The sequence below is a fragment of the Chaetodon trifascialis genome, chromosome 3 (genome assembly GCF_039877785.1).
Source record: "Chaetodon trifascialis isolate fChaTrf1 chromosome 3, fChaTrf1.hap1, whole genome shotgun sequence".
Lineage (NCBI taxonomy): Eukaryota > Metazoa > Chordata > Actinopteri > Chaetodontiformes > Chaetodontidae > Chaetodon > Chaetodon trifascialis.
In genome coordinates this window covers 17,599,162-17,626,523 of record NC_092058.1, presented here as the reverse complement: position 1 = coordinate 17,626,523, position 27,362 = coordinate 17,599,162, and the positions used below count along the sequence as shown (strand labels likewise).

General features: G+C 42.8%; 2 protein-coding genes across 5 annotated transcripts in view; one reads left to right on the top strand and one right to left on the bottom strand.

Moving 5' to 3' along the window:
- Positions 1-27,362, bottom strand: part of LOC139328890 (RNA-binding motif, single-stranded-interacting protein 2-like) — a 152,480-nt gene that overhangs the window by 115,381 nt on the left and 9,737 nt on the right. Inside the window, exons 2-14 of one of the 3 annotated variants that reach the window (XR_011602046.1) lie at positions 24,158-24,324; positions 18,304-18,362; positions 17,801-17,892; positions 14,568-14,725; positions 14,376-14,455; positions 14,139-14,248; positions 13,924-13,967; positions 13,621-13,714; positions 13,283-13,333; positions 12,908-13,018; positions 12,671-12,748; positions 10,899-10,986; positions 9,126-9,284 (exon numbers count right to left, since the gene is read on the bottom strand). Coding sequence is in view for 2 of the 3 variants with exons in the window: in XM_070958960.1 (XP_070815061.1) it covers positions 10,906-10,986; positions 12,671-12,748; positions 12,908-13,018; positions 13,283-13,333; positions 13,621-13,714; positions 13,924-13,967; positions 14,139-14,248; positions 14,376-14,455; positions 14,568-14,725; positions 17,801-17,892; positions 18,304-18,362; positions 24,158-24,324 (1,125 nt within the window). In the remaining variant the exon portion in view is untranslated. Of the gene's footprint in view, positions 1-5,333; positions 9,285-10,898; positions 10,987-12,670; positions 12,749-12,907; positions 13,019-13,282; positions 13,334-13,620; positions 13,715-13,923; positions 13,968-14,138; positions 14,249-14,375; positions 14,456-14,567; positions 14,726-17,800; positions 17,893-18,303; positions 18,363-24,157; positions 24,325-27,362 lie in introns of those variants that run through there. The other 2 variants (XM_070958960.1, XM_070958962.1) reach the window with 2 other exon arrangements.
- On the top strand, positions 608-3,783 carry faim2b (Fas apoptotic inhibitory molecule 2b). 2 transcript variants are annotated; one of them, XM_070959029.1, is made up of 12 exons: positions 608-817; positions 1,465-1,510; positions 1,752-1,819; positions 1,906-1,970; positions 2,056-2,109; positions 2,206-2,256; positions 2,370-2,409; positions 2,513-2,550; positions 2,654-2,741; positions 2,848-2,943; positions 3,132-3,185; positions 3,286-3,783. In XM_070959029.1, exons 1-12 carry the CDS (start codon positions 803-805, stop codon positions 3,433-3,435), a joined length of 765 nt encoding a protein of 254 aa, XP_070815130.1. In that variant the 5' UTR covers positions 608-802; the 3' UTR covers positions 3,436-3,783. The 2 variants fall into 2 exon arrangements, with proteins under 2 accessions (XP_070815130.1, XP_070815129.1); XM_070959028.1 differs by having other exon boundaries at positions 1,462-1,510.

Below are 27,362 nucleotides of genomic sequence, written 5' to 3'. Positions count from 1 at the left end.
AAAAAAAGATGTTTAGATCACATGGCACAGAAAAATACCACTCCCTTTGTTTAATTGCTCCATTTATACACATAGAAATGCAAAACAGTCTACATTAAGTATATTATGGGCTCTCTTGATAATAATCTTTATTAAGGCTGTGAGTAAGCATGCTGGTGTATATAAACACATTGACATGTGCAGGGGTTGGTTCTGTTTTAACATGTTCTTATACAATATGAACAGGCATATCCTGATAATCATATATCCTACATGTCTGTGGCCCTTATTTTTCTCCTAAAGTGAAGCAAAATAGTTATGTAATGCATATGTAATTCACATATATAAGACCTTTGAGTCTTTCTGGTGAGCACTAGGATGATTAACTGTCCTGGAACACTGTTGAGACGGTTTGTGCCAGCAAAGAGAAACATAAACGACACCCCCGTTTAGCAACAGCAGTGGTACAGCCTGGCTTCATCTCTGTGTTTTGGGAATACCTGGACTTTGCTGGAGCGACCTCATTAGGCCGATGAGAGGGGTGGAGTTGGATCAGGGTTAGAGGGAGATTAACCACACAGAGGTCTATAAAGCTTCAGTGTAATCCGCGCACTGGCGACAAATTCAGAGCAACAACAACTCTACAGGCAACATATTTGCTTGCAGTGTCCTCGACCACACAAACCACATTAAAACGAGAGTAAGAAGAGCTGAGATTTTTCTGTTTTGGATTTAAAACACTGACAAGCAAATTATTTTACCTGTGACTTCAGAATAGTCTTCATTATCATCAGCAACAGAGAGGTGCAAAAAGGGGGAAATCATGAAAAAGGGAAAGGTATGTTTTTGATTTTCCTACCTTACAGATACATGACAGCCTTGTAATGCTTTGTGTTATGATTGGTTTAGAATAATGTCATTTCAGGAGTTTGTTCTTTTTAACTGGAATAGATACTGAAACTCTCCAAAAAGGGTCCAAAAATGAGCTCACAGAAATGAAGAAACATGGCTTTGAGTTAGGATGGTTTGTTGTCATCTCTTTTAACATCACAGCCAGGATCAAAAATCATCAACCAAATGATGACATTAAAATAAAAGGTTTGTTTTTTGTGTGTGTGCAAGAGCTCATTGAATGCACACTGGCTTCTCAGCGCTTCAGCTACACTGGTGTCTATCCTGGCTACGAAAAGATGGAGGCCCACTGCATCCACCCTAATCCTTTGAACTATTCAGACATGGATTTGGATGAACATGGATGTTTTGTGGACAAATCCATGATGGAAAATTGTCTGCAGGCAGCTTTTGACAGTGAAATCTAGAGTGTTGTAGAATGAACAGCTGAACAATAGGTGAAGGTACAATGAGCACTGTGCTGGTTCAGGTGTGTGAGCGCAAACACGATGTTTAAAAACCATGCGGGGAACAGTTTGTGGTTTTTATGCATGTGATTCAAACTGTAATTTTACAAACCATACTTCCCAGCAGGTTAACGATGACAATGAGCCCCCTACTTATCAGGAGGCGACTGCAGGTAAAAACTTAAGTCTTTGTGGTTCCTCATTTCCCCTCAGTTATAAGCCCCCAGTCGTACTTACAATAACTGGATGCATGTTTTTTCCAGTATTATTTTTTTTTGTCATTGCAATTTGTAATCTGAATTATTGTCATAATATGGCACTTTGTTCAGGTTTGAAAGCTGTAGCTTGAAAAGTAGTTAGCGTCTGAGTGCTGCTCTCCACGCAGCTGAATCCTCACATCTCCTCTCTCTTCAGGCTATGATGAGATGGAGGCCCAGTTCGCCTGGGACGACATGACCATCAGGCGGACCTTCATCAGAAAGGTACAAAAGCGTTATGTGAGACCAGTGACAGCCGTACAAACACATAGTGACGCCATTGCTCTGACACAGTGTATGTCCGCCCGCAGGTCTACGCCATTCTCCTGGTTCAGCTGCTCGTCACAGTGGCCATTGTTGCTCTCTTCTCGTTTTGGTAACTACTCTTAATCTCTATCGCTATTTAAAAGTTTCGGTTTTTTAAACACTGTGATGAATCCATGTTATTGTTGTCTCCACAGTGCACCGGTCAGGTTCTTTATTCAGACTCATCCAGGCTTGTACATGGCATCTTAGTAAGTGAAAACACACCATGACTCACTTTACAGAGCCACCTTTTTCTGTGACTTCATATGTCAAGTTTTGACTCATTATTTCTCCTTTTTTGACAGTCTCATGTTCTTTGTCACCTACATTGCACTGACCTGCTGTGGAGATCTAAGGTCATGTTTCTTTCCGATATAACTTACACCACAAATATTGGGTAAAGCTCAACTATAATGCTGTGTAGATATACATTTACTGATGAGGTGGATTTTGTTTTTTACCTAAACAGGAGGCAGTTTCCTTGGAATATCACTTTGTTAGTTCTCTTTGTGAGTATTCGGCACCTTTAAAACAGCATATTATGATAGAATACAGAGTGCTCTTTACACATAAAGCCTGACTGTGGTCATATGTCTGCACTTTTTCCCTCAGACTCTGAGCATGGCCTTCATGATGGGATTTGTGTCGAGGTAAATACACCTTGTGGTGCACACTGATGCGTTGATTTCAACTCATCCAAGCCTTTTCACAGTAAAAGACTGCGTTGAATGTGACTGCCCTCTCTTCCTCCAGCTTTTACAACACCAAATCAGTGGTTCTGTGTCTGGGAATCACAGCTCTGGTGTGTCTCTCTGTCACCATCTTCAGCTTCCAGAGCAAGGTGCGAAGAACTGCTTCAAACTGCTTTCAAACAACCAGACACACAGATTCGGTTGAAACGAAATAAATCCATCATCATGTTTCTCTCTCTCTGTCGCCTGCTGCAGATTGATGTCACATCCTGTCAGGGCGTCCTGTTTTCTTTGTGCATGGTCATGCTTCTGTGCGCCATCACCATGTCCATCGTCGTCCCTTTCGGATACGTGAGTTCACCTCCCTCATCCGTACACACACCTTTCTAGAAGAAGTCTAAAATAACTGAGTGCAGGTTAAAGCCTCAGGTGCTGTGAAGGGATTAGCCTGACAGATAATCTAGCAAAGCCCTGCACTGTCTTTCTTCAATTAGCATGCTTCTTAAACGTTTTGTAATGCTTTTTTTCTGGCTCCACAGGTCCCTTGGTTACATGCTGTTTATGCTGTGGCAGGAGCCATCCTCTTCACGCTGGTGAGAATCACAACTGTCATCAAATCCTCAGTCCTGTCCCTCTGAAGAGTTGTTGTTTTCTCATGCGCTCTCCTTGCTTTCGCCCCCTGTCCCTCCACAGTTCCTGGCCTTTGACACTCAGATGCTGTTAGGGAACAAGCGCTACACGATAAGTCCAGAGGAATACATTTTCGCAACCCTCAGCATCTACCTGGACATTATCTACCTGTTCAGCTTCCTGTTGCAGATCATGGGAGGAGGCCGCGAGTAAAGCGTCACCTTTTTCAACATGTCTCTGTCTCTCAGCTGCACTGTTTGAACTCTTAACAAACTCAACAACCCACCTGGATTCATTACCCTTGCAAACAAAATGACATCAGGGCTTTGATTTTTTTTTTCTTCAGCTTTGTTCATACATGCATCAAATCTAATGTAAGCAAAGTGAGAGCAGCCTGTTGTTCTTTGCTTTCGGTTATGTGATCTTGTCTATATAACCCTGCAGCTGGTTTTGTCTCTATGCATGGACGTAGCCGATGGCTGCCTGACACCTCACTGTCGTTGTTCACTGTACTCTGGCCATTCCTGTCCATCTGTTTTTGTAATGCTCTGAGGTCCACTGCGACCCCTCCATCCAAAAGTTAAACAGCCATAACTGCTAATAAGTGGATAAAACACCCCCTAAAACAAAGTTGAGTTAAGTATGATCAGTTTTATGCATTACTGTGTTTATCCTTCATTCAGCCAAGAAGGGAAGATTCAGAAAATCTGCACTTTCAAGTCCAGCAGGGTCGAGTTTGCATTAATAACCAACAAGCAATGTACAGCAGCTACAGTCTGTTTTATACTTGTTTTTAATGCATTGTCATAGATGACAAGTTTAATGTTTTACTGTATGTGTGTAAGATATTTTCATATTAACAGCTCAATCTGAGCATGGTGTTTATTGGGGGGAATTAGTGCATGAGTGAAACCCGAAGAAGAGGATTCAACTAACATCAAGACGACCAACCACAAAGGGACAACATACAGTACACACTTTAGAGATCAGTTGCAATTTCTGTTGTAACGTTAATGTGGCCTTTGGGATGTGATAGGAAATATTATTATTAGAAATGTTTTAACTGTATAGTGAATAAAACACAAAGCTTGTTCATATTTTTTCTAAGGACAATGAGCTACGTCCATTTGATTCTGATATTCAAATAAAACTGACGGAAAATACTGTCTGCCATGTGAAAGGTGGCAAATTGTGATTATTATGATTACGTATTGAGGAACTGAATCATTTGTCCACAGTCCCATTGCAGATGTACTCAAAGAAAAACTTTTGAACTTTATGTAGAGATTAGAAGGCAGCGACTCAGTTGGCAGAGTCTGAATCTCTGTTTCCTCCCACATTACATCATTTAAACTCAATGCAGCTGTAAATGTGTGTGTGGATGGCTGACTACCTGCCCGTTAGCCCGGTGATGGACTGGTGACCTGTACACCCTGCTGCATGCTGGGATAGACTCCAGAGGGTGTAGGGACGATTTCAGAGAAAGTCCTGAATCTTTTAGGTTTATAAAATCACTTCAACTCTGTGTAATTTCCCCTCAGCCTCCCTGACTGGACAGGCAAATCGATGCAGTCTGTTACTGGGGAAATGTCACCATCTACAGGTCCACCACTGTCATGAGTGGTTGCTGTCTTGTGTGCACAATGCACGATAATAATCCACAGAAAGATGTTTTCTCCTTTCAAATTAGCAGGTGGTGGGCTCGTCTTCTGTTTGTCTTCTACACATTCCCCATTAGTGCCTTTTCTTTGACTCATGTTCAATTCAGGCATCTTTTCAGGAGAATACTGACTGTCAACAATTGTTATTATAAGTCTAAAAGTGTCATTTTTAGCCAGTAAGGAGCAGAGGTGTTTGCAGTATTCTTTCAGGATTTTGGGGACATAAACTAGTGGATTATAATAATGGACAGACTGAGGTGATGAGTCAGCTTTGACTGACTAAGCAGCAACAACAGATACAAATGGCCTCCCGATCACGTTGATACCTATCAATACAGTAATAATCAATACAACTGAGGCAACAACAGCAGGAGGAGGTAGGTGACTCAACTGCCCCGACACTCTGTTAGTTACTGTAAGACAAATAATCAAACACAAAGTTCACCCGATCATTGAAACAAGACTTTTATTTAAAAAAAAAAAAAAGAAAAATTGACATATTCAAATTCAAAGAGAAAACCAAGAAAGAGGGAAAATCTTATCTCAATCAATAAAAAAAAAAAAAAAAAAAAAACACAGACAATTTAGCAACTCTGGCACAGGAAGACAAAAGTAGCCGAGTGGCTTTGCAAAATAACCAAATATCAAAACCTCTTATCTCTAACAAAACTGTACAAAATGAGTTCTTGTATAAATAAGAAAACTGTTCACAAAGCAGAGAGTGAGATGAGCCCATCGGATTTTCAAAACATCTGGGATTCACACCATCCTGGCTCATACAGTGTGGAGCAACAAGGTCCAAAAATGTCACCTCAAGACAACGTTTCTGGGTTTGAATCAAGTAAAATCAACCATTTCAACTGTAGAAAAATAATAGCACGTTAAACGCTGTATGTTAGTATGGTGACGTTGTTAATGAAAATCAAACAAACGAGGGACACTCTGCATTAACCAAAGGAAGATTAAAAAAAGGCACATTTTGAAAATCCGGCCTGGGCGACATCTAACCACCTGTTTGGAAATCCTGTTTTAGCAGCAAAACATTTTGAAGCTATGAAATAAGCCATCAAATCTACATGAGGATGGACAAAAAGAGCATTTTCAAATTGGTGTCGACTCCAGATAATAAGTGCAAGGACAATCTCTTTTCTTTCAAATATTGTGTGCTGTCGACGGAGCACAACGTTGATCTTTCCTACAATTTAAATGTAACTTGAGGCTCAATAATTTCCATGATGCTGATTCGTTTTGGAGCATTGCGATGTCCCGTAAAATCATCTCTGCTGACAAGTTTGTAAAAAACATAATAAATAAACACTGCATTGTAACAACTGGTCATTTCATAGTTTCAAAATCCTGTTTTTGTATTAAAAGTGATGGCTAATACATGGAATATCATTTCTCTGAACATATGAACAATATCCATGACATTTTCCTTCATGGTGCACTGAATCTGAAAACTTGCTAGTCACTGTGTTATCTGGACAGGTTAGAAATCATTAAAAAAAACACACACACAAGGAGAAACAAACAAAATGATGTCAAGAGGTGGAAGGAAAAAAAAAGACTATTTACAAAATTAGCTCTCGTGTCTGAGAACTCTCCCCATAAAAGCTGGATATTCCTCCTGGTTGTCTGCAGGCGCCAATTAAGTCCATAATGAGTCCGTTTACGTGCACTCAAACGCTCCATTACGTATACTGAGGGAAAGTGAGCTTAATCACCACACGTGACACACAGCCACATCATTCCTGGAGTTGTTGTATGACGGAAAGAAGTTGTCATAAAACCTTAAACTGTGGTCAGAAAGTGGAATATTGAGTGCATGTCGGCAGCCTTCCTGTGATGTTTCTCCTTCTGAATCTACCAGAAAAATTCATATCCGGCTGTGCACAACAGACAACCGCCGGCGACTGGGAGCAGCTCGTCTGCGAGAGCCAAAAGACGGGCGTTTACAACATCTTTGGTTGTGGAAATGAACAACAGAAACACACAGCACAAAGTTGACGTGTGGAAAAAAAAAAAAAAAAAGATGCAAAGAGGAAAACAGGATCGTCACACTGTGTTTTTCACGGGAATCAAACGTGGATGGCTGAGGAACAGGAAGGAAGGAAAGCTCCTCGTGAAGCCTACAGCTAGCTCGACTGACATGACGACGAACTCGATGGCGTTCAAACAAAGCCTGTTGCCTTCTTTTCTGTAGTATATGTACAACTTAGTGTCAATCCTATGAGAGATCAGGCAGTTCGTCCAGAGAAAAAACATTAAGGCTTAGCTAAAAAACAGTTTTTGCAGAATTTTGGATCACTCACAAATTCATTCAGACTTGCTGTCTCACTAAAGGCTGTAGGAGTCGTCTTTAATGGCACTTCCATGGTCTAGTAAGCAGTCCTTTTCTATTATCTACATATCTACAGTTTTTGATGTCTGTATAAATTAAAGTTCAACCTGTTTTGGATGTTCTGTATGTGGTGATGTGAGCTCCACTCGATGGCCGCGCTGACTGAAAGACTGAAACATACCCGGGGCTTCAACGCATGAAGCCTCTTTGAGCCACAACACTGATACAGCATCAGTATGAATCTTTTGGATCAGCGCTGAATGGAGCCACCTTTTGGTTCAGCTCTCCGCTCTCACAGGCTTTCCAACAAACAGGCCCGACACAACATGAGGACAGACGACACAAGGTTTGGAACAGAGAATTGCATGAAAACGAAACAAGAGAAAACTTGATGTGCACAAGATAAACAGCATCGATCCCTACGCAGAGGAAAAAAAACATCTAGTCTCTATAAAAAGCTAAACTCTACAGCTAAAAATCAAATCTACTTCAGAGATAAATTCATCAAAAATAAGGCAAATTAGCTCAAGAGGTTTTCAAGTGACAGACGAAAGAAAAACAGAAAACATTTAACTTTCTACAAACTGAAAATCACTGACGGAGAATCAAACTCAGGTGACAACAGCAGCATTAAAAAAAAAAAAGACTTACAGGTCCCTTTCCTCTCAAACAAATTATTCTCAGGGATCGTGTTAGTCTTCTATTTGATTTCCCTCATCGCTTTTGCTAAACTATATCTTAATTTAGTAACTGCATTGTTCTTTGTACACATAATCTTTCAGTAACAATCTAACTGCTCAGATCTAAAGCACGATCGCTTCATCCCTCCGACAGAGGATGATTTCAATGATACCTGAAGGTTTGCCGCGACAAAACCGCTTAAAACCACTTCTCATGGACACGGGCGTAACGTGGAGTTACATTACAGCAACGCAGGACGACTGTTAGCATGAGCAGGTGTCGTTTGACGGTGCATACGGGACGTGGACTGAAGTGAAAGTCATCCAATCGTCAAAGCTGCTTGCGAATAATCTGCATGAGCCAAACATCAGAGCTCGTCATGAATGCGTGGGGTGAAGATCCATTTCATCACGTCTTTACAGACTACAGTATTAAATAACTTCTTTTCTATAAACGCATTTTTCAATGATCTAAAAACTCTAAAAATAGAACTATAATTCAAATATAAATAGAAATAATTGATTGTCTTTTGTTCACTTATGGAATAATGGTTTGAAGTTTAAAAAAAAATTGAATTTGACTAAACTATAAACAATGTTATCATCATCATCATCGTCATCTGTGCGTGAATAGAAATCTCTGCAGCAGTTACAGGTAGAAGTAGCTTTAAACGGTTTGCCTCCCACGGTTACAATCCACACACTGGACCAGCAAAAAGTGTTTGTAAGTTTTGAAATCTGTACAAATTGTTGCCCCCGCTGCTGCAAATAGAACGTCAAACAACAGACATCAGGAAATAAAAATAAAAGTTTGCATATTTTACAAAAAAATAAAAGACACATTGTGTTTCAACTCTTCCTTGAATCACCCTGAAACATCCAGAATGCTTTTTTTTAAAAATAAGAATTTGTTATATTACGTGCACAAAAATAATGCTCTGTGTCTTTTCCTCCTCCCTCGTGTTTTTTAGCTTCTTGTGATGTTCCTTTTTCAGTTATCAAAATAGATCAAAGCTTCTGTGAAGAAGATTCCCACCTTTGGTTGATCAACTCTTGAGGATGTGAGCAGGAAAGTCCAATGATGTGAGTGTTGTCCTTTTTCTTTAAAAAAAAAAAAAAACAGACATACACACACATGCACACACACACACACACGCAGACACGCAGACACACACACACACACACACACACACACACACACACACACACACACACACACACACACACACACACACACACACACACACACACACACGCGTTCCTTTTGTTTATCCATGTTCAAGTCCGGGTGCTTGGTGATGGTATGGAGCACAGTTCTCTTCCAGCTGAATCCTGTTTGGTTGGATTCATCGCGTGCCCTCAGCCCCACCCTGCTGGGAGCTGGAAACACACACACACACACACACACACACACACACACACACACACACACACACACACACACACACACACAATTCAGTACTGACACACTTAACCTGCTCAACTTCATTATTTAGATGTAAGCACATCATTAGAAAAATCTAAGCCTTAAAATGACGACATAAGCTGTGTTTGAGGTTTATTCAGACGGGACCTTGCTATAATATAAATAAATAAATGCGTTTTGTCAATACACTGGTCTAAATAATGAATTGTGTTTTTGAGTTCCTCAGCATGAACACTTGATTGTTTGAAACATAATCCCTCACTGGCAGCTGAAGGCGTTTTTCACCAAATCTGCGACTGACTCTCTGCCAATAAAGCAGCAGAGACTCTTAGAGAAATATTTGGGGGAATATTATTGGTTTTCGATGTGCTCTCATGTCTGTATGTTCAAAATGAAGCTGGAGGCAGCAGCCAGTTAGCTTATGGCGCATTTCCATTACACACTTCCAGCTCTACTCGACTCAGTTGTACTCTTCTCTACTTGGTTTGGTTGAGTTTCCATTACAATTGAGTACTTCATAGAACCTCCACGACGTAGGCGGGGTCGTCATACCACGGCTGCGCGAAACTGCCATGACGTCAATTTGTACGCGATGCAGACAGAGCCGACAAACAATGGAGGACATCGAGGCGATGTTGTATTTGCTGCTCGGTTTGTGGCTTTTTGCCACACACAAAGCAAGAGAAGAAACCCAGAAAAGGCTTCGGGCTGCAAGGCAGAACAACACCCGGCGTTACAATGGAGGGGGCAGGATTGTTTTTCCGGTGTTGGACGTCGCAGACCAGTGACGACACTCTCTGGCCAATCAGTGGCCGACAGGCTGTTGACGTCACACATATAGTATCGCTTCTACTCGCTTGGAACCTCGCCAGAGCAGGTACTAAAAATAGTATCGGGTACCAGGTACTATCCCTAATGGAAACACAAAACAACCGTGTAGAGCAGAGTCGAGTCGAGTCGAGCCGCGCTAGTGGAAATGTGGCATTAGCTTAGCACAAAGACTGGAATCAAGGGGAAACAGCTAGCCTGGCTCTGTGCCTGCCACCTCCTCTCACATTATATCTTGTTAGTTTCAAGCAAGGAAAAGAGTCAGACTGTTTTTTTTGGCTCTGCCAGTGTCTGATGGTGTCTTGGTAAGTGTAAGTGACTTCAGTAAGTCACTGCATCTTCTCATTTAACTCTGCAAGGAAGCAAAAAAGCATGAACACAATGTGAAAGTATTTCGACCAATGGTCTGCCTATGGTCTCCACGTGGACTGTTTACCACTCAAACAGCGTAATAAATAATATAATAAAATAAGCAACACTGCTGGGACTACAAACAGAAACCAGAATGCTTCTAATACCAAAATCGTCAGTTTCTTTATTAAAATACAGATATCTGTTTACAGGGATTGCAATCAGAGTAGAATGCGTGCTGATTGGTTGGGTGAAAAATGTCTAAGCTCTTTGCTATTTTTAACGATAAATGAATGATTGCATCATTCTTACAGTCGGTCATGCTCATCGGGACACTTTAGAAACAGCCTCAGTCGTCCCAACTTGCAGGACAGAGCAGAGAAACTCACCTTAGTCTCACTTGGTGTGTTGGTACGAGTAGTTTGTGTGTTCTGCGGGAGTCTCCATGGCAACCTGTGGCTGTTGACCACCGTTCTCCTGGAAAAAGAGGGCGGGTCATTCAAAGAGCACCTGATGACTCCTGACATGGTGTGTCCATTACAGATTTTTTCTTTTAATCAAAGATACAAAGAACAGCCTGTATTTTCCCACTGCCCTCCCCATCGAATCAAAGGCATCATCTTGATCTTTGAGTGGATGAAAGTTAGATTTTACAGGTGAACTAAAGCCAGTGCACGCTGCAGGACGTATTTACTACGAGGCAGGCTCCATATTCACCTTCTGCTCTAACCTAACGAGTGGCTGAGGCTCGACCTTCACACTCTTTCTCCAGCCTCTGCTCTCAAACCTCCAACTTGTTCTCATCCGTCCAATCACAGCCTGAGTTCCTGGCTTACCACTGTGCCTCTTCCCATTGATAAACCTGCCTTTATTCCTCATTCACTGTCTTGCTCATCCTGCTGGCTCCCACCACCATCACTGCGCTCCACCTTCCAACAAATGACTCAAGACTCCCCGCAGGCTGAGACACCTCCTGCAGAGTGCTCAGCCAGGAGCTGCTACAGCACTGGAGCTCTCACACTGCGGAGGATGAGCCAAAAGTCTCCATAAAATCACTCTGAATCTCATTCATGAGCAGCAAGGGCTCCTCTTCTTGAATAATGGAGGAGCTAATATAGTCACATATTGCGTGTCTGGACAGCACACTGAGCTCTATCACAAGAGGGAAATTACATGGGAAAAATTTAAGTCATATATATTCATACATTCATTAAGTAATGAACCGCTATGGTTAATTATTCAAGGAGAAAATGAGAAAGACAGAAATGCATTCTTTGCACAATCTGTTCATCCGCAGGCCCTAAAGCACGATGTAAATATATGTGCATCTGTAATGCAAACATTGTTTAAACTGGCTTTATTTGAATGTTTTCTCAGACCAACAGTTTGGCTTCGATGACAGCAAAGAAACAAACAAACTCAAAAACTTCAAAAACAAAAAGCAGACTTTTAACTTCGGCCTTCTCCTCACCTCATCAGCAGCTTATCACGACTAAATTGTGCCAGTAAGAGCTCCTTGATTAACATTTCATATCTTCTGAAGCTCAGCTCTCATGCAGTCGCTGCAGATATTGAACGTTTTATTTAAGGCTGCATTAACTGCACTTTTAGATTAAGACAGTTAATAACACAAAAACTTGGAGTGTCAGTGAGATGCACCGACGCACTCATCAACTTACCAACAAGAAAAACTAAAGAGGAAATGCATAAGAAATCTGTCTGAGCCTATCCCTCTAAGTCTCTGCAAAGACAAACTGAAGAATGGCATTCTGTTTCATTTTCCAAAATAGCACATGAATCAATAGTCTTTACACCTCATCACTTTCTGGCATCTGAAAAACACAAAATCTTTTTTTCTGTATTTATAGAATACTACAGAAACATTCAAAGTCAACACTCTCGCCTCCACTTGTCATATAGCACACACAGACCCTCAGGACACGTGGACACTGTCCAGCTCTGTAAATTCGTCAGTTTGAATGATCGCCTCTCCTACTTTTGAGCCTCAGATCTGCCACTCCTGAAAATACACACGAATATAACCTGGCGTGCTCCAAGCAGCAGCTTTAGTTTTAGTAAATGCGTCCCTGTGAGAATTATTAGTCATCCACTTCATGGAAATATTACATGTAAGCAGCTGAGGTTGAGTCTAGCTTCATACCTCTGGGACACTGGAGGGAGGCACTGGGGTGTACTGGGGGATGTAGGTCCCCTGCATAGTTGTGTTGGCCGGAATATACTGTAGGGAAGGCAGAGAGGAAAACACAAATTGTGCAGTATCTGACATGAAGAATTGAGCTTGTGAACTTCAGGACAGTTATCTATGGGGACAATTTGCTGCCTTGTGCATCTTGCGTGTGCGTGTGTGTGTGTGTGTGTGTCAGAGATTGGTACTGACTGTGCCCGTGCTGCCCAGGGACAGGTGGCTTAGCTGCTGGGTGAGGGGTCCCATCATGGACGTGGGCTGGATGGACATGGCGTGATCCATTGTTGGGGTAAGAACTGTACCCTGTGAAAGCACAGAAACACATGCAAACACAGAGAGTCAAACACTGTGATATGACACTGTGAAGCAATTGGGAATAGACGGACTGATTAACATCTGGTCAATATTTGGCTGGAATGCATCTCAAACCTCCTCCCTCTGCGTCCTGGTTGCATTTACGTTTAGCCTTTTTTTTTTCTTTTTTTCTTTTTGCTATTGGATAGCAATCTGATCGACCCAAGGAACATGAAGTGTAAATGTTTTTATATGAGTTTGGTGGATACTCACAGCTGGCTGCATGAGGTATGACTGATGGTGCATCCAGGACGGGCTGTGTACCTATAGATCAGGAAACACATCATAAAAGCTCATTTGTAAAGTTTCTCTGCTGCTTTCACAGTCCCCTCAGAGTCCTCATTATGTAAGACTGCAGTGAAGGGTCATGAGAGGCAGGACCTAAGGAAATATTATCAGCACTGTGGGTAAAGGTCCTCCCTGAGTGTCTGTTCACTTGCGTAACGTGGACAGAATGAAGGCTTTGGCTCAGAAAAGCAACAGAACATGAAGTCTTGACAAAGTCACGAAGGCTTTAAAGCAATTAATTTTAATTATAAATATTGTCCCACCTGGTAGGATGAGACAGGAGAATGCATGTAGGGTGAGAGGGAAGTCTGGGCGATCATTCGGTTTGGAGCCAGACTGTAGGGTGAGGAGTAGAAGCTGGCAAACAAACAGAGCAAAGTGGGAGGAAAACATGAAGACAGCCACACCATGTCAACAATCTGCATTATGTCTCTAGGTTACATTAATGACATTTCTGAGTTCCTGCAGTGCCCAGCAGAGGGCAGCACACCACTGGAGTTCGAGTACTATGGTTATTTTCCTGGAGGGTTGGGACTGTTTTCAGTCAGTTCATGCATAGCGCTCACCCATTTTGTAAGGCTGTGGGGTCATACGCAAGCGTCATTCCTCCCTGAGAAAACAATACAGAGGATTCAGAACCAGTGAGCTCATGCATGGACCGAAACAGTCAGCTAGCACACGGAGAGAAAGATCAAAACTTTCAAACATGTCCAGCAACCCATGCAACATCTGAACCCAGGAAGTTCACTTAAAAACCATGACTTAAAAGCTGCCATCTCACCGCATCTCCCTCTCGAGCCCAGGGTCTTCCATTCTGGAGGTACTTCCCCTGGTTCTGCCTCTTCTTCTGACCTCCGTCTGCAAACTTACATAATAAAGGCTCTGTGGGCACTGTGAAAGCAACACATCAAACAACAGAGTGAATTCAGTGAACACAGCGGGGAACAAAAACACAGAGCGCTGGCACCAACAACAGCAATATCAGGTTCCTATAGCACAAAACAAACATTCCACGCACCAGGCACTCCCGGTGGAGTCTTGATGAATTTGCCATTGAAATGCTGAATTATGGCCTCGCACTTCTCTGTGGACTCCATTCTGAAATGCAGCCAAATGTGATCCTTGAGCCACAAATGCACACAAACTACTTTTTATTTTCATCATTAATTGCTACGGAGCAGTGTTTCGTGACAGGGTGCAGCAGTCTGACCTGGCAAATCCCACACCGCGGCTGGTCCCGTTAGCATCTCGGAGGATGCGTGTGGAAATGACCTGGCCAAAGGACTTGAGCATGCTCTCCAGCTCTTGCTCATCCATAGATACTGGCAGGTTGGAGATGTAGAGGTTGGTGGGGTCCTGCTCTTGTTGCTGTGCAGCGAATGGACATGAAAATCAGTTCATATACAGATTTTGACCTAAATGAAGAGATGCTTGTTTTTGTTGCACTGCAATACCAATATGTGTCGGTGCAGAAGCTGCAGACATCTGAAAGCATTATTTCATGTCTATCTATTCTTGTTTACTACATCACTGCTCATGGAGGATATGAGCCCAAAGTACTTCAACTTAAATAAAATAAAAAGCCACAGGATTGATTTCAACACCTTCAAACATCTTGGCTGATGTATTTGCATTTGCAAGTGGAAACATTTTCTTGCCACTTTCAAAATCTTTTTCACACAGCAGAAATTCCTGTGTAGGCAGCAGTGTGACCTGTCTCCATCAACACCTGCCATCACGCTTGGCACATTTCTGCTTCATCATATCCGTGAACCATGTCAAGCATCATTTTGCAGGACCTGATATGGACAAAATGTTTTTTAGTAATTAGTGGCCTGAATAATCTGTCACCCATGTGCTGCATGTGTCATTGCCTCAAGTGGGACTGCCTGGCTTTTAAAAATGCACATGCACACATAAATATACTGACACATGCTGTTCATCTGCAAAGACCAAGTCACACGTTTTGGGGGGGGTCTAATGAAGATCTTGATAGCTGCAAGTCAATTTAAGACAAGAGATTATTCAGAGGCCCATTTTGTGGCACTAGCTTGAAAGTGAAACCTTGTGTGACCGTGCAGAAGCAGACAGGAAGCCAGGCATGAAGTTAAAGAGTACAGAGAGCAACAGGAGCCTGGCAACCGGGAGAAAAGAGGCCGGGCTAAAAAGAGGGGAAGGGAAAACAGAGAGTGAAGGAAGAGGATAGAGCAGAGGGAGGGCGGGAGAAATGAGTCGCTTGAAAGGCTGATATTTTGTACAGAAGGAGGGAACTGACAGGATAGGAAGTAGTGGGAGTCTTGAGCAATTTGAGTAGGGAGAGAGGAGGATAGAGCAAGGTAAAGAAGATGAGTGAGTGCCTGCTGATTAACAGCCTCTTCTCTTTTATCGAAATATCTCGATGCCCTATTATGCCTATATTGCTATCAGATAGCTCTGCAATCCACTAATAATAAAGCTTTCCAATTGTGCATGAAAGAAACTGTCAGATGCATGTCAAACAATTCAAGGGCTAATGATCTGAGCTCATCTGACTCATCAGACAGGAGAGCAGGGCCAGGATCCAGATGCTAGTACATGCTGGCACAGGAGTTCAGCCAAATGTGACGGGGGCACACTGAGTTTATTGATCTGACAATAAAGACTGAGGGCATTTTACGGTATGAAAGTGTGCCAGCGGACACCTAAAATGAAGATTTACTTCCTATTATGAGTAGCCTCTGTTCTCAGCCATGCGCCACCTGGCAAAGAGGTAACCTATTTTCTGTGATTGTCGTCATTCTGGGCGCGGTGATACGAGTATTATGTAACACAGTGGCACACTGCAGACGAGACTAATGGAGTTCAAGGCTTAATGAACAAAAAAAAAACACTGCCTTTGTTTTTTTTAACTCTTTACCTCAGCTGTTACACACAATATTAAATGTCATACTCAAACAAATATTCACCGTGCTGTAGATATGAAAATGCTGTTGGACCCGGCCTAGCCACATGTGAATGGGATTTGCTGAGTGCATTTTTTCGTTGTGTGCCAGGCCCTAGGCGAGCCATGTCTGCTGAGGTGTGTCTCTGTGTTTGCCAGATTTGCCTGCTTGTGTGTCGAGCAGCGTGTGAGCTGACGTCTGAGTTTGAACAGGGAGGTGCTGGGAAGTAAGAAGGGATCTATTTTTAACTCTGCCATGGTTCCCCTGCCCCTACACTACGCTCTGGGCCTGCAGCCTGGGGGCCGGGCGGCCCGATCAGGGACTGAGCGTACTCTGAGGACGGAGAGTGCAAGGTGTGGCTCGTTCTGTTTGTGAACACTCTGCAGCAGCCATGGTGAAGGTGCAAACAGGTGAATCTGCACTTAAAGAGTTTGACATTAAACTGACTTTAGACTACTGCTGGTTTTCTCTGACCTGAGGTAACCCAGTGACTCTCAAGCGGCTGTGTATATTTAGGGTTTTATAGTGGATATCAACACCTCTGACTGAGCACATGTCGTCTGGGTGAGTCGAGTCTTGGTGTCCAGTTGCACTTGTCGGGTATTGAGATATTGTGTGGCACTGTCACAGAGGAGGTGCAGTGAAGTTAGACTCTGGGTTTAGTTGCACTGGACTGGTTCAGGTCAGCTGGCAGCGTGGATCTGTTACAGTTTTCCAGGGCTGGGCTGAGGGAGACCCTGGTGTTACATTGCAGTGGGTGTTTGGGTGCAGGACAAGGGGGAGGGGGCAGGGACACTGGGGTGGAGTGTATTAAGCGCTGGTGTCAGCCCCAGGCCTGGGCCCAGACGATGGACAATGCCAGCCCATTGTGCCTGTCCCATTGACAGTGGGTGTAGTGGCACCCTCCCCTGGGTTCCCTCAATGGGGAGCCTGAGAGCCAGAGGGATCAGCTTAATGGGCCGACAAGAGTTGCTTTGACTGCAGACACTTGGACAAAGAGCCCAGAACAAGCGCTACAACAGGAGCAGGTTAGCAACATACGCAAGCACAGAGACAAGGGTGTTTATGGGAAAGGACAGAGAAGGTGTTGAGGAGGGCGATGAAGAAAGAGGAGGCAAAGAGAGGAAGAAGGGGAAGGCAGTGAAGGATTAGCAAAGGAAGGAGAGGGTGATAACAAAAACTGATTAGAAAAGGGAGCAATTCTGCTTCTCTGTCCATTATTGGCACAGCTTCTTCCAATCAAGTATAACAGACACACACATCCCTATAAACCAGTTTATATTGAACCTCTGCCAGCAGGACACTTGCTGCCAATCAGGCCAGCGCATGTTAACAGATTACCTTTTACATGAGGGTGACTGTGTCCTAGTGGGGAAAGGGACTCTTAGTGGTCAAAGTTTAGCAGGTGGCTCAATACATTTTAGAGAGGGGCCCCACAAGACTGGATCATAAGTGAGCTTAACGAGTTACATCTAATGGATGAGTTGTAACAGAGCTGATGATGAGTTGGCTAATTTCTTACTTTGGCCATCTGAGCCTGGACCCCACTGGACTTCAGGGCTGTAACAGCTTTCTGTGCTGCTGCTGGACTGTCAAAGTCCACAAAGCCATACCCTGTAAAAAAGACAAATGTGTGTTATTATTGCTGTGATGTTATTCGGTTTAAAGATATGTGCTTTCTTGCTGAGTTAGAAAAGAAGATCATCCTCATTTCTGTCTGTTAAATATGAAGCTACAGCCAGGTTAGCCTAGCTTAGCATAAAGACTGGAAGCTGGAAACAGCTCGCCTGACTCTGACAGTCAGTCTGACAGATTAAACAAGATATTACGTGTTAGTATACGAGCTTCAGAGGTGCTACGTTTGGAGCTAACCTACACTACTGCCATGTTCTAGCTTCATATTTAGCATACAGGCATGAGAGTGACGCTGATCTTATCTGTCACCAGGAAAGAAAAACAGTGAATTTCCCAAAGTGTTGAAAAACTGCTTCAATAATCAAACAAAAAAACAATGACACAACTCACCTTTACATTTGTTGGTGGTTTTATCCAAGATGGCCTTGGTCGACACAATCTTGCCATACCTTGTGGGACAGAAAAGAAAACAGAAAACAGGATCAGTGATGGAGGTGACTATGGGGCAGCGAGAGGATTCTGCTCCCACCTTACGCATACAATCCTGTCATGTTTCCTCAGGCTGCATGACTACAGGTGTAAACATGAATACACAACACACAAAATTGTGTCAATCAAGTGTCACAGAAAACTTTGTCTGCCTCCACCCTTCTGTCTTTGTTTGCTGGTGGAGGCTGTTACAGTAACTCTGTTCCCTGGCCTTGTTTTCAACAGACAGGAGACAGAACCCCAGGGCCAAAAACTATTTATTCCAGGCCTGTCTTTATCACACACACACACAGACTAACACACACACACACCTCTCTTAAACGCAGCTCTGCTGTTGAATATTTTTGGTTCAAATAGAGCTTTAAAGTGTTGTCAGTAACAAAGTCTGTCTCGCAAACTGAAATATTGACTTTCAAGGGAACTTACGGTATGCTTGATCCACACACAAAAGAAGCCAAAGGGTGCATGAAACATAAGCTGGTTTCCTGTTATTTCAGGCCAGTCGTTGTCGGTAGAAAAGCAAGCGGAGGATCAATTAATGCACTGATGTCGTATCATAAAACATTCATGTTATGAAAAGCACCTTCAAATAATAGTAAAAGTGTTATGTAAGATGTGGAGACTAATGGAATTCAGTGTTAGAAGACGGTGCATCAGCACTACAGTATAATAGACCTGCCCTTGTCTGGTGAATTTAGCCAGAGAGGGAGGCTGGTGTTCCTCTGTTTGGGCGACATGGCGTCTGGGCGGAATGTACACTGTAACCTGATGCTTCACCCCTCCGGCTCGCCTTCCTTCCCACCACGTCCCTCTCCCTCTCTCTGTTTTTCCACCCTCGCATCGCAGCACGCCGCTGGGTCCTACGCTCCCACCTGGTTTCAGTGGACATTAGGCCAAATGACTCAGATGCAGCTAGACGGTCACGGCTGGGACCGATGGCACAGAGTCTGACGCGTTCATGCTAAAATGTGGTGGCCTTTTCTCCTCCACATCTTTAAAAATGCATATACACATTCAGGCTATGTGGGCTTTATATGCCCACTTCAGCTACCACAACTGGATGAGCGCATTAATCTTATTACTTTCTAATCTCACAGTTCAACTCATTTTACACAGTTGAAATATACACGCAGAAGTCACTGGTCTTGATTATTGTGCATTAAGACGTGAAGAATAGAGACATTATAAGGGAAACTTCCTCACTGCAGACATTAATGATTCATCATCCATTGGCAAACAGCCAGATGACCTTTGCATCGGCTATGTTTAGTTTCCCACTGTCATCTCCAGCTGCAAAGTGGTCATTACGCATGAATAGAGCACAGAAGCTTGATATAATTTAACCCATTCAAGTCCTCCTGAAGTTTAACACCACCTTTATCCACACCTCTGCGCAACTTTCCAAAATCAATCAGGCAAACAAAATGTGCTGTTTAAAAACGTGTCAGTGTTCAAGGGACTGGAGTTACAACAAATCCATGTGGTATTCACGTGTATGGCTCAAAAACCATATCAAAAGAAATAATATTAGGCATGAATCAAGTGAAACTGACTTGCACAACGACGCTGGTTTCACTTGCTTGCAGTTTCAGGAACGATGTCTTTTCACTGATGTTAAGTCTCAGACACTCTTTTGGAAGACCTTGTTCTGAACACACAGAACTCTTTAACTACATTTAGTCTGATAAGAAAACATACACGGAGCACAGACAAATGTTTGGTTTCTACAAGCTCAGTGTGATGGAGAATTCTGCATCCTCACACATCTGCTGCGAGTGCAAACCTGAACAGTTATGCATAATGTCTGTGATTGTTATTTGGTGTTGTTTCTTAACAATCCATTATTCAAAATATCAACACAAATGGTTTCAAAATCAAAATTGGCCCGCATTAATGCATTACATCTCACTTATCTAGAAACCAAAGATCTTTAAGTGCACGGCTGAGATACTGGCATTGTTCCTCTGGTCACTGAGGTCGGCAGATTCAAAAACACTCAGGAAAAACAGACCGTGCAAGATGTGGGATTTGGAAGAAGCGAAAGTGAGTCTAATAGTCTAAGTATGTGCACTTCAAATGTCCCGAAATATTCTGGCATAGAGAAAATCAAAACTTGAAATCATAATTTAATCTAATACATGATGTGTCTAAGTTTGCTAACTTGGTCTCAAAAGCCTGAAATACTTAGCAGGAGTATTGTTCTACCTGTTGGGTATCGTCTGACGGCCATTTAGCCTCCAGGGGCCAATGTTTAGTGGCTTCCAGCAGATATCTGGATAATCAATAGCAAGGCCAAGACTTCCTTTTCTGTCACCGTTTACAGTCCAATTAGCAACTTGACAATCAAACTCAACAACCCAACATTCTTATCTCTATTGTTTGCATATGAATGCAGATAAATTAAAAACAAGCTAACAAAAAGCTAAACTGTTGTCAGATGATAGCGGCTGGATTCAGAGATCTCATTTCAGCCAATATGTTCCAAGTCTGTTGTTCTCCACATGGACTGCGGACCTGCATGCAACCAAAGCCAATCAAACGTGAATGGTCAATACTACTTGGGCTGCAAGAAGGACTGCAAGCGCTTCCAACACCAAAATCCGGTCCCTTACCTACAGATTCTGCATCAATATGCAGATATCTGTTTATGGTGATTATCTTCTGCTTTATATGAATGTGTCTTGTGAAGAGCCTTTACTCTTTGGTTTTCAAAGCTCTGTTTTCAAGTTCATACCTTCAGACCCGAAAGAGTCCTACAGAACTGTTTGAGTTTTCAGTAGAAGCAAGACAAAGAAAAACAAAAGCTGTGTTTCATGTTTTTACCTAACGGAGATGCCAGAAGAGTTCAAAGGTCTGCAGGCATTGACTGTGTGACCCTCTGCTTACCTCGGCCCCTCTGCGGCGGAACAGCAGCCCACCATACTGTGGAGGCCACAGGGACTTAAAAGACAGCCCTGACCCATATACGGCTGTCTGACATTCTTTCCCAGCAGGCCACGCTACTCTTTTACTTCACTTTATGTTTCCCCTTCAAGTGTAGCCCTCCCACCCAGCCCTACAGCCTCCATCCTCTCTCCACTTCTCTACCACCCCCTGCTTTGACTCAAGACCCTGTGTTTCACGTACCAAGCGCAGATTTCAGACTTGGATTGTTCCATGCGTGTGTGCAGTGCACTCGCACTCCAATATTAACATGATTATCAGACAGCAGCTGTGTAAATTTGCTCTGTGGATTAGGGAGGCTTCCTTATGCGGGGTCAGAATGGTTAAAACGGAGAATGAAACGCAAATATTATTGAGGGAGGGGCTGTGGCATTAATATCATCAAATCAGGTTTTATTAGTTATGGCTGGTGCTTGTACAGGGAGGCGTGTTGTTAAAGTGAATGATGGATGCACGGCTGAAGTTCACAAATCACTTCTGTAACATAAAGCGCAGCCCTGATCTCAGCAGCCAAAAACAATCTGGGCGCTTTTTTTTTTTTTAACTGGATTTTATCTATCTATCTATCTATCTATCTATCTATCTATCTATCTATCTATCTATCTATCTATCTATCTATCTATCTATCTATCTATCTATCTATCTATCTGTGTGTGTGTGTGTGTGTGTGTGTGTGTGTGTGTGTGTGTGTGTGTGTGTGTGTGTGTGAGGTTGACATATTATAGAGGCTTGGCTGTTTGTCTGGGGATGTGTAAGTCTCAGTTTGAGGCTGTTGAGCCAATTCAGCCTCACAAGAAGTGGAAGGTTAAATCAGGACATGAGGAGGCAACATGCTGAACCCTTCTCAGGCCCCTTCTCTCCTTCTTTACCCCCATCCCGTCCTTTCTGCATGTGTTCCTTCTTTCGTCCATTTCCCTCTAAGGCTCTGCCGTGTTTCTGACGACGTCTCGTGTCCCTGTGATTGTCAAGATTTAGTCAAACTGACCTCAGTTGAGGTACTACACCATCCTTAGTCACAAACCATTTTTCCTTCCCTCCTGCCTAAACAGCTGTTTTTTTCTGAACATGAAATTATGGCCTTAAACTAGAATTACCACCTCACAGTTGTTTGCCTCCGCCAACTAGCCAAGTTGCAGTTTATGTCCATGTGTGTCCAGATTAATATGATATATGTAGTGAAAGCGATGAAGGAATTTAATAAAAGGTATTAAGTGTATTTTTTTAGGAAAAGGAAGTTATCACTGTACTGACATGTCTGATTGCAGAGAATAATTTAATAAACACGCTATCTTCACTTAGAGAGTGTTTTCACAGAGGAGCACAGAGGACTGATAGAGAGCTTCATCACATGATGCAGGGACAATCATCTGAAGATCAATATAAGCAGAACCAATGAGCCTGTGGTGGACTACCAGAGGACCGCCTGTCCTTGTTGTCACCCAGGGAGAGGACGTGAGAAGAGTGGACTCATACAAGTCCTTTGGAGTCCAAATCAATAAAAAAAACTGGAGTGCACTCACAACACCAAAACCCTCTTCAGGAAGGGACAGAGCAGACTGTTCTCCCTGAGGTTTCTTCCATTTTTGCCCATTAATGGGAGTTTCTCCTCATCCAAGTTGAGGGTCTGAGGCACAGACTGTATAAAACACATTTCCCTGATATCACCCACAGGTTTCTGAGGAGTCACTGTCTGTCCAGTGGTCATTTGAGGAACTGCAGTTTTTGGCACATTGACTTCATTTTTCAGACCCGGAGGTTGCTGCTTGGTGTATCAACAGAAGATGTCCTTTGTTGTACAGATTGTGAAGCACCTTGTGCCAAATTTGTGATACAGGGATAGCATAAACACAACTGATTTAACTTGACTTTGTTAAGCTCTGTTGTCCTTTTTCTTCCGCATCACTTCATCATTTTTTCCTATTAGACATTTGTGTGAAATTTTGTCATAATCAGCAGACAAAGTTATGGCCAAAAACCTGTTTTGTGTGTTCACAGTGACCTTTGACCACCAAAATCTCATAAATTCTTCCTTGAGTCCAAATGAACGTTTGTGCCAAATTCAAAGAAACTCCCTTAAGATCTTCCTCTGATACTGCGCTCACGAGAACGGGACGGACAGACAACCGAAAAAACAGAATGCCTGTCGCTGCCTCAGACGATTCACAATTTAATTTCATGTGTCCGACAGATGAAGAGCGTAGCTCCAGACAGCACAGATGTTATCTGCTCATGAGAACTCTTTCTCCAATGTACCGTCAACGATAACTATCTGAAGAAAACTCGTTCCAGTTAAGGTGGACTGGAATGTACTACCAGCTGTAGTCAGACTATAGCCTGATTCAGTACTAACTAACAGTGAGGCCAGTGCTGCTGTCTTTTTGATCCATTCATCCTTTACCAACCAAACCTTTCCATGTTTAGAGTTTGTGTTCAGTGCTAAAAACAACTACTAAACCTGCTACATCTTTACATTACTTATCTAACCCTCAAACATAACAAAAAGATGTGATCATTTGGAGTTTGTGATCGATTATTCGGGAGCTAATATTTAACTCATTAAAGGAGTAGTTTGATATTTTGGAATATATGTTTATTTGCTACCACTCTCATGGTGACTAGCTTAGCTTAGCAAAAAGACCGGAAGCAGGGGAGGCACAGTTAGTCTGGCTCTGTCTATTATGCAAAAATCTCTCAGCAAGAAAGCAAATAAGCAAATAACCGTCCTTCATAAACGAGCCCCGTGATGAGGAATTCTTAAAGTTAAGTCGGCATAATAAAACAACAACACAATACAACTTTGAAAATCACTCACGGTTGGCAGAGTTTGACCAGGTCTTGGTCCGTGGTCCCCGGATGGAGCCCGCGGATGTACAGGTTAGTTTTACTCAGCTGTTCCCCTCCCCCGCCGCTGCTGTTACTACTGCTGTTGGTGTTGGGACTGGGGGGCGCCATCTGATGGCCGGAGGACACATAGGCCTGCTGCAATAAGAAAGGAAGAACCAGATTTAGTTTACTGTGTGAACGCACAACAGAAGCCTTCGCCAAAATGCTTAATATTTTCAAACACCAGCAAACAGTGGACAAGCACAGTGAGGTCAGTTATCATTCAAAGTGTGAAAAAACTCAAAGGAGATGTTGAGAGATAGAAAGTAATCCTGCAAGAGACAGATGATTATGTGGGAGCTGCGAAAAATGATATCATACAGGCCTCATGTCAACACTCACCAATACCGCGTTCTGAGGGGAATGTAGGGCCTCTTGGCTGCCTACTCCATATAGGGAAAAGGGGCCTCTTATGCTTTCTCCATGTTGGGTAACTTCTTTTTTACTTTTGGAACCACAAAGAAATCTTGTGGTGCATTTCAAAACCAAAGCTCTGAAGATATAAAACTAACATTTAGTCAGTCTGATGAAGAAAAATTAAATAATAGACTGTTTGTGAACCATTTACATGCTGCAACTCTCCGTCTCATTTTGTGCTTATAAAAGCAGGTTTTTCTAAACGCCATTTGTTTGACTTTGCATTTCTATCCATCCTAAACTTGCCGGAGCCTCTGGTTCGACACTTCCTTCAGACATTTCCATCTCTAATGCTGTCTTAAGGTTAACATTTAACAAGATCCTGAGTAGCATGAGGCAAAAACAGGGTTAGGCTCAGTCCACATTACACATAAGTCTATTTATCAAAACAAAGCAGAAGCAAGGAGAATTCAAAGAAACGAGTCACAACAGCACGGCAGGAGCTTATTTGGACACCATAATACATGGTAACATACTCATGTTGTGACCATCTGCAATGATCTGATGTCTCCCTCAAACACAGCTGAACTTTCTTCTCGTGTCTTACGTTGGGTTGTTGCTGTGTTTCATCAGTACATGACGACGACGTGCCGGTGAATACTAGTCGTAAACTATGGCAGACAACTAGTCGATGACTCACCACCGAGAACATGAAAGACTATTGTGCAACAATCAGTGCGTCATCTCATCTCACTGTGGGACTGTGGCCCTCCCTGGAGAAATCAAACAAAAGATTGTGTAACGATGCAGATGAATATTTTTATTGGGATAGATGTGGTTTCGTTATCACTTTGCCTGTCAAGAACGCAGAAAAAAAAGCCTTCTCGCTCCAGGAATAGATCAACTGGCTGTTTTCCAAATAAGACTCAGGCAATAAATAGCAACACTTGACTGCACAGCAGGCTTGTCAGAAGTTGCAAATGTTTTGTCTGTTTTAATTCGGTGTTGCGTACGAATAACAGTAAATATGCTTTCTGACTGAGCTCTTTTATGTGAGGCTGGAGAGTCTCATTTGAGAGGTCGGTTGGATGGAGGCAACAAGAGGACAATGGGTTAATTTCATGAGAGAGGAGAGGGTCACTGATCAGACTGGCAGTGTTTAGGAAAAGCCCAGCAGGAAGCCACGGTCACACCAGGACCACCAGCAACAGCAACCAATCCCGCTAATTAGACAGCATCCATAAGGCCTGGAGCCCCTCTAAGACAGCCCCTCTGACCTCTGTTTTGCCAGCAGCATGGCAGCCGCTTCAACAACAGCCTCATTTCTCTAAAGATAATCCTCCCTTCCTCTACCGCTGAAGAAGCCTGAAAAGTTTGCATGTGTTTTTTCATGTTAGGCAAGATGGAGATGAGTCTTGTTCAAAGTAAAATAAAGAAAACAGGCGTGTGTGTTCTTTCCTTTCATCTCTTTCATTCTGGGGATATTTACTAAGTCCACCAGTAAAATGGCATAAGTAGCGGGATGTACACACAGACCTCCTGGACATCTAATTTCAGGTATTTCCAGCTGCGTTCACGGTGATACCTTAGTGAAATGTCAGTATTCAAAGCTGTGTGTGTGTGTGTGTGTGTGTGTGTGTGTGTGTGTGTGTGTGCATTTGAGTGTGGGCACCAACCTGAACCCAGTGGGACCTCACGAGTCAGGCCAAGTTTGGACAAGAATTTAGATATGATGTTCGATATCAGGTTGGTTTTACTTACGTCATCCGGGCTAGCCTACTTGATGTGGTGCTTTCAGGTTCTTCCAGTGAAAACAAATAAAAATAAATAAAAATGAAGGACCTGTCCATATTGGGTGACATCCTGTTAAGTGCTGGGGTTTGTTCTGTACGTAACAATGCATGAACGCGTTATTTCAGGCTGTAAATCGTCTCTTCATGTAGACTTGCAAAGGATAGAGGATCTAAAACAAAATCTGTCATCAGGGAAGTTTGAAATTACCAGAAACTATGCAGATACAATGAAGCAGTTGGTTATGTAAAATGTCAAACATGTGGGGCTCTGAAGAGATATGACAGCAAGAAGACTGGGAATTCAGCCTTGCAGCAACGTGTAGACAGAAGGTGCAGGATGCAGGCTGACTAGCAACAATTGTGTGATAGGGTAACACAAACTCAGTGCTTCGCTTTACATAAACTGTGTCGGGCTCGGGTCGGGTTCAGACATACAAAACAGAATCCCTGTTGGGTTCGGTTAATACTTTCTTGGACTGGGATCGTGTTCGGACAGAAAAACGCGTACTGAGTCGCTCTCTAGTGTATATACGGGAATAAATATTCAACTTGTTTCCTACACAGCTGTTCACATGAAATCCAGACCTGACTATACAGATAAAGAAATCGTGAAGGTTCCAATCCATGAAAAAGTTATGAGCATTATGAGGTTACCCACCTCTGAATGCAAGTAAACAAATCATTTGTTTACAAGCCGCCAAGCAAGAAACATCTCAAGCTGGGCAGAAGCAAGGAGCTTTCCCGAGACCTTTGCAAAAACATTTTGAAGCAGCATAGCAACGGCACTGGTTACAGACAGATTTCAAATCTCCTAAATGTTATTATTAACACTAAGAGCCAGGGACCACTTGAAAAGAACTCCAGAAAGACCTGGAAGCAGCATGCATGGCCATCACAGAGAAAACAGTAGGCGATGCGCTCCACCACCACGGTCACCCCAGAAGACTCCATCAGAATCCAGATTATTGAAGGAAAGACGAGTGG